Consider the following 6,000-nt stretch of genomic DNA (forward strand, 5'->3'; position numbering starts at 1 on the left):
GAATCATAGAATAGTAGAGTTGGAAGAGACCACATGGGCCATCTAGTCCAACCCCCTGCCAAGAAGCAGGAAATCGCATTCAAAGCACCCCCGACAGATGGCCATCCAGCCTCTGCTTAAAAGCCTCCAAGGAAGGAGCCTCCACCACGGCCCTGGGGAGAGAGTTCCACTGTCGAACAGCTCTCACTGTGAGGAAGTTCTTCACAGAAATATTAGTCATTTCATCAGCTTGAACAACCTTTTTCAAACATTTTCCCCTGGAGGAAGCCGTATGAGAATTTGAAGGTCTCAAAGAAACCCTGCATAACAATCTACAGTTGAAAAATATTCCCCATCCACACCAAAATACAAAAGTCCTAGCAGTCTGTGAGGCTGCATCTACACTGAAGAATTAATGCCACCTCTTTAACTGCCATTGCCCAATGCTAAGTTATCCTTGGATTTGTAGGATTCTGGTTAAGAAACTCTATGCTTGAAAGATGTTCTTCATAAAATCATTTAATGAACTACGAATCAAACATACACCCATAAATATAAATGTGAGGTAATTTATACAGAACTTAGTTTCCCATGCTGCTCAATGAGAGCTAGTTTTTATATGGATTTTGTATTCTGTATTTAAGCACAGAAGAACATATTCACGCGTCAGAGCACGAAGCACACAAACAAATCATAATTGACTGAAATGGCTTATCAATTAACCATTGGGTTGCATGGTGAAATACTGAGAACAAAGTAAAACTGCCTTTCCTGCCTTTTCACAGCTGACTTCAACAAAAAAATTAAAAAAGCACACATTCTAGGCTTTCTAGAATGCAACTATGCATGGAAAACAACCCTTAAAAAATAAGGATTACTGAGTACTGAGATGCCAGGATGCAGAGAAGGCTACCAACTCAGTTTTAAATTGTTGACGTTAATTGAGTTTACACCCATTAATAGCTACTAGGTGGGGTGGCAGTTCAGCTGTGTGTGTCAATTATTGGGACATATGAGACAGAGCATCCAGTTGCAGCCATGTACTAAATGGGAAACTCTGTGACCAGAATACAGGATCAGACAGCCTTCAGTATGACCCAATATAACTGTTCTTATTTGCAGAAGAGTCCTAAACAGTGGCATGTACGACTGATTTAAAAAATGTTTCAAAAGTCATTACAAAACTTCAGCTGGCCCAAAGAGCTGCAGCCAGATTGCTCACTGGGTCAGGCTACAGGGAACTGACAACCTTCCTTTTGAAGTAGCTTCATTGGCTGTCAGTCTGTTACTGGGCACAATTCAAAGTACTGGTTATGGCCTTTAAATCCCTAGACCAGTAGTTCACAACCTGTAGGTCCCCAGGTGTTTTGGCCTACAACTCCCAGAAATCCCAGCCAGTTTACCGGCTGTTAAGATTTCTGGGAGTTGAAGGCCAAAACATCTGGGGACCCATAGGTTGAGAACCACTGTCCTAAACGGTCCAGGTCCAGGTTTGGCTAATTACATCCCCTTGTCCAAACCTGCCAGGGCCCTGAGATCTTCAGGAGAGGCCCTTCTCTCGGTCCCACCTCCATCTCAAGCTCGGTTGGTGGGAATGAGACATGGAGGCGCACCCACTATTCTAGCACAAAGTCAGCCTAATACATAGATACATAATTTACCTAAGCTGGAAGCAATTTGGAACCATTATAGCTCCTGTTGAATTTTGCACATTTCTGAGCAAGCACACAATTAAATCTTTCACCAACATTTCCAGGCCTGTGCATATTGTTAGGCTTTTAATACTCATATTGAATAAACTCACCTAGATCCAAGAAAGAACTGAGCATGTTTCAGTGAACTGAAATCACTGCACTGAATTTAGATCACAAGCAGTTAGAAAATGACACAGATGAAGATGGCATCAGCTCAATAGCAAAAGAAAAGAGAAGAACTCATTCCATAAAAAGATTTACCTCCATTTCAGTACAGTCAGGAGGAAGACAAATATGCACCGTATTCAAGCCAATCTGTAAAGAAAAAAGAAACATGTGGTTTGCTATAAACTCAAGCATTTTGCAGTCATATGTGGAAGGGAGAGTGGAATCGGGGTTTTATATTCTCACCTCTTCAGCCGTATTTCTGATCATTTCTTGTCCCAAATAATCACCAACCTTGAGGGATGCAAAGGAAAAAAAGAAGAGAGAGAAAAACTGTAGCAGCCAGGGCGAAAATTTTGGGGAACATGTGAATGCACATAATCTATATTTCATTAACAATTGGCTAGCAAGCCTAGATTAGAAACTGGCAATGAAGAACATGATTAACTGCTATGTGTCTACAGCCGGGAAGACATGAAAGACCTTATTATTATATATTGCAGTGAAGAACAATTGAAATAGGTCTGGGGACCAATTTTAAGAACTACTGCTATTACCATTGCTGCCACTATTACTAGTAGTAACAGCAACAACAACAATAATAATTGGAAGACAGAGACCTCAATATTTGGTTTTGGAAATGGGTAGACTTGCATGTGCAACCTTTAAAAAAGATGAATTGCCACTTCAGGAGGTTTCTAAGGTAGGTGGTTTATTTCCAGGAGGCAAAAAAGGAACAACAACTGAGGGCCACAAAATAGACTTGTAGAAATAGTATGGACTCCCCTTTACCCACCTTTCCTTCTTTAGAGAGCTTTAAAGAAGTTGGATGCCATCTTCCAGGACTGCTTTAACTGTGCATGGTTGCGAGTTGGACTAAATAGCTCTTGTCGTCCCTTGCAACTCTATGACACATTTACACTGTATTGTGCAATTTGTTGTCACTTTAACTGCCATGGTTCAATGCTCTGAGTACATGAGAGTTGTTGGTTTAAAAGTCTTTAGCATTTCTCTGTCAAATAATGCTCACCAGGAAGGCCTCACCAAACTGCAATTTCCAGGATTCTATAGCACTGAGCCGTGGCAGTTAAAGTGGTGTCAAACTGCACTCTTTCTACAGTGTAGATGCACTCTATGTTTCTATTTCATAGAATCACAGAATTGGAAGAGACCATCCAGTCCAACCCCCTGCCAAGAAGCAGGAAAATCGCATTCAAATCTTTCAGATTACAAACCTCTGGTGAGTATTTTTGCTAAAAGAAATGCTCAAAGTAATTTATTTTCTGAACAGTAGATAAATGTTTTGTTATATATGATGAGAAAGAGACAGTGTCACACATCAGGATCCTGTTCTTTCTGTTGTATTTCTTGAATAAAATACGCAAAACAGGCTTCAGTATTATGAAGGCTTTTTGTTTCAAAATGTATCCTTTGGCTTGAAAATGCTGCATGTTTATGATGACTAAGGACCCTTGCCAAATAAACTTAGCTGACAGACTAAAGGAACTGAGTGGAAATTTCTTGTTCCTTAACATTAGCAAGGATGAAAGCGCATCAGGCACCTTTGGGCACCTTTTGGGACACTGAGTAGCTTGGCTTCACAAGCTCTTTCCCAGCTGTTTTTAAAAAACCCAACGCCGATGTCTGCACAATCTTGTGGTTATACTGAAGCAAAGCAAGCCAGGACAAGTGGAAACATACTAGTGTGGTTTTCAACAGCATTCTACAGATCATAAGACTGGGAAACAGTGTATGGCATTTGGGCTCTGCTTAGAATACTCACAGCGCCGACCTTAGAAAAGGATACTCTCATTTCCAGGACTGAAGTGCAAGGCTAAGCTAGCCTCCTACTATAAAAGTAGGAGAAGCAGCCAGAACAATAAATTATTCCTGGTTTCATAGTCTTCCAGATATTTCTGACTAGAATTTGGGAAACATCAATGATTTTGCTCTACACAAGAATCCAGTAATTGACAAGTTATTGTCAAATAATGGGCTATGTTCCAAGTAGCGCTACTTGGAATATTCAGCATTATGGTGCTTTGATTCAGGTGTTTTGTCGATTCATTTGGGACTGATCCCAGAACATCGGTACCCACTGGAACCACACCTGTTTCCTTTTCCCAGCGGTATATTTCTCTATCTCAGTATTTCATAACTTTGGCTTTCCTTTGCTTCTGCTATCAATGGGAATTGCAAAATCCACACCTTCATTTTCCTTAACCATAACCATATCTGATGTATTCTGCTCTATCTATTTATCACTCTGAATCTTAAAGACTTTCATTCCACTACCATCAATGCCACTCATACGTACAGCTTTCCTTGCTTTTACAGACAAAGCTCAAGTTCATTGCTCTGGTCAGCTAACACTTGTTGGCATTTGTTTCTCTTACCTGGACGACCGAGAGCGTTGGCTTCAGTGCAGGATGTTCTTTCTGCAAAAAATTCAGGGCTTTCCTTGAGCTCTCAATGATTTCCCTAAAAATAAAACCAGCATTATTTTCACCAGTGTGGTGTATGAAACAATGAGACCTTCTCATGCATTTTTCTACCTAGCACACAAACACCTCCATGGGTCATCCACCATTATAACTGCTTGGTTTTGCCATAAATACCATGAGCTCGTTTGTAATCAATTTTCGGCTTTTTGGCAAATATCAACTATAGTATCTGTTATTATTAGGCAGCCCCCAATGGTGCTGCAGTTAAGCCACTGAGCTGCTGAACTTGATGCCTGAAAGGTTGACGGTTCAAATCCAGGGAGTGGGGTGAGCTTCCACTGTTAGCCCCAGCTTCTGCTCAATCTAGCAATTCAAAAACATGCAAATGTGCGTAGGAAGGTAACAGTGCTCCATGCAGGCCAGCTAACACCTCCCAACAAAGGATTCCCCCAGGCAGGAAGCAGCCAGACCTTGAAGCTGCAAGGCTATTCAATGCTGAACAAGATGGCCAATTACAACATTCACACCTGCCTCAAACAGATAAAAGAGTTCTTTCCCTCACAATGGACCTTCCACAGATATGTACACTCCACTTGCCTAGTTTCTAACAGACGTCACAACCTCTGAGGATACCTGCCATAAATGTGGGCGAAACGTCAGGAGAGAATGCTTGTGGAACATGACCAGACAGACCGGAAAACACAGCAACCCAACTTGCAAATGCTGATTTGTGGTCAGTCTGTTTTTTTAATACATGCAGTATATACCTGGATCACGTAAACATTTCTGGGGCCGGAAAGGGGTCCCGAGTGGAAAAGTTTTAAGAAGCCTTGTGACTGGCAGCAAGCCACTCAAAAGCACTGGTGAGAGAAAACTGTGCCCGGACCAGCCAATAGAGAGCCCCGCCTCTGGCTTCCCGGCCGCCCATTGGCTGCCGGAGACGCCACTCCCCGCGCCGGCAGGCGGGCGGGCGGCGTTGTTGCATCAGACAACAACAGCGTGGAGGCGGGACCGAGGGGCCTCTCCACGTGGGACGGAGAAAGGCTGGCCGGGGAGAGAGCCAGAGTGCCACGGAGGCGATCCCGCGCCCTCCTACCTGGCCGCTCCGTTGCTGCCCTGTTGCGCGGCCCGGCCTCCCGCCGCGCTGCAAACGCCCCGCTGGAAAGAGGCGCTGTCGGGACGCAGCCAACTCCGGGCGACGACGCTGCCGCTTCTGCTGCTTGGCTTTGGCTCAAGGCGTGGAGACGCCGCTCGGAGAGGCAGCCTCCAGGGGAAGCGGCGCAGCGCCCAGAGCCTCATGGTGTGCCGAGGAGGAGGAAGAGAGGAAGAAAGACAGCGAGAAGACGACGAGGAGGAGGGGCTGCGTCCTGGGAGGGACCGGGCCCTGGTGACTCCTCCTTGAGCTCTGCTGTGCGCCTGGCCGCGAGTGGAGCATCCCTTATCCGAGGCTGCAGCTACACTGGAGGCTGAAGCTACTACACCCCTTCACTCCCATGGCCCCACGCTATGGAAACCTCACCGGGGCACTTGACTTTTGAGTTTGGCCTTATCCAACTCCAAAGCCCAGGATCCCGGAGCACATGGCAGGCCTGGGCCAACTTGGGCCCTCCCTCCAGGCCTTTTGGACTTCAACTCCCGCCATTCCTCACAGCCTCAGGCCCCTTCCTTTGAGTAATACAGTAGAGTCTCACTTATCCAAGCTAAACGGGCCGGCAGAA

The 6,000-nt window shown here is 44.8% G+C and overlaps 1 protein-coding gene across 5 annotated transcripts in view; it reads right to left on the bottom strand.

The window, feature by feature from the left end:
• mthfd1l (methylenetetrahydrofolate dehydrogenase (NADP+ dependent) 1 like) overlaps window positions 1-5,760 on the bottom strand; it is a 153,800-nt gene extending 148,040 nt beyond the window's left edge. Inside the window, exons 1-4 of one of the 5 annotated variants that reach the window (XM_062977297.1) lie at window positions 5,379-5,760; window positions 4,235-4,319; window positions 2,085-2,132; window positions 1,935-1,988 (exon numbers count right to left, since the gene is read on the bottom strand). In XM_062977297.1, coding sequence (XP_062833367.1) covers window positions 1,935-1,988; window positions 2,085-2,132; window positions 4,235-4,319; window positions 5,379-5,581 — 390 coding nt within the window. In that variant the 5' untranslated portion in view covers window positions 5,582-5,760. The remainder of the gene's footprint in view (window positions 1-1,934; window positions 1,989-2,084; window positions 2,133-4,234; window positions 4,320-5,378) is intronic. The other 4 variants (XM_062977294.1, XM_062977285.1, XM_062977291.1 and 1 more) reach the window with 4 other exon arrangements.
• Window positions 5,761-6,000: the final 240 nt, after the last annotated feature.

Source organism: Anolis carolinensis, chromosome 1 (assembly GCF_035594765.1).
Source record: "Anolis carolinensis isolate JA03-04 chromosome 1, rAnoCar3.1.pri, whole genome shotgun sequence".
Classification (NCBI taxonomy): Eukaryota; Metazoa; Chordata; class Lepidosauria; order Squamata; family Dactyloidae; genus Anolis; species Anolis carolinensis.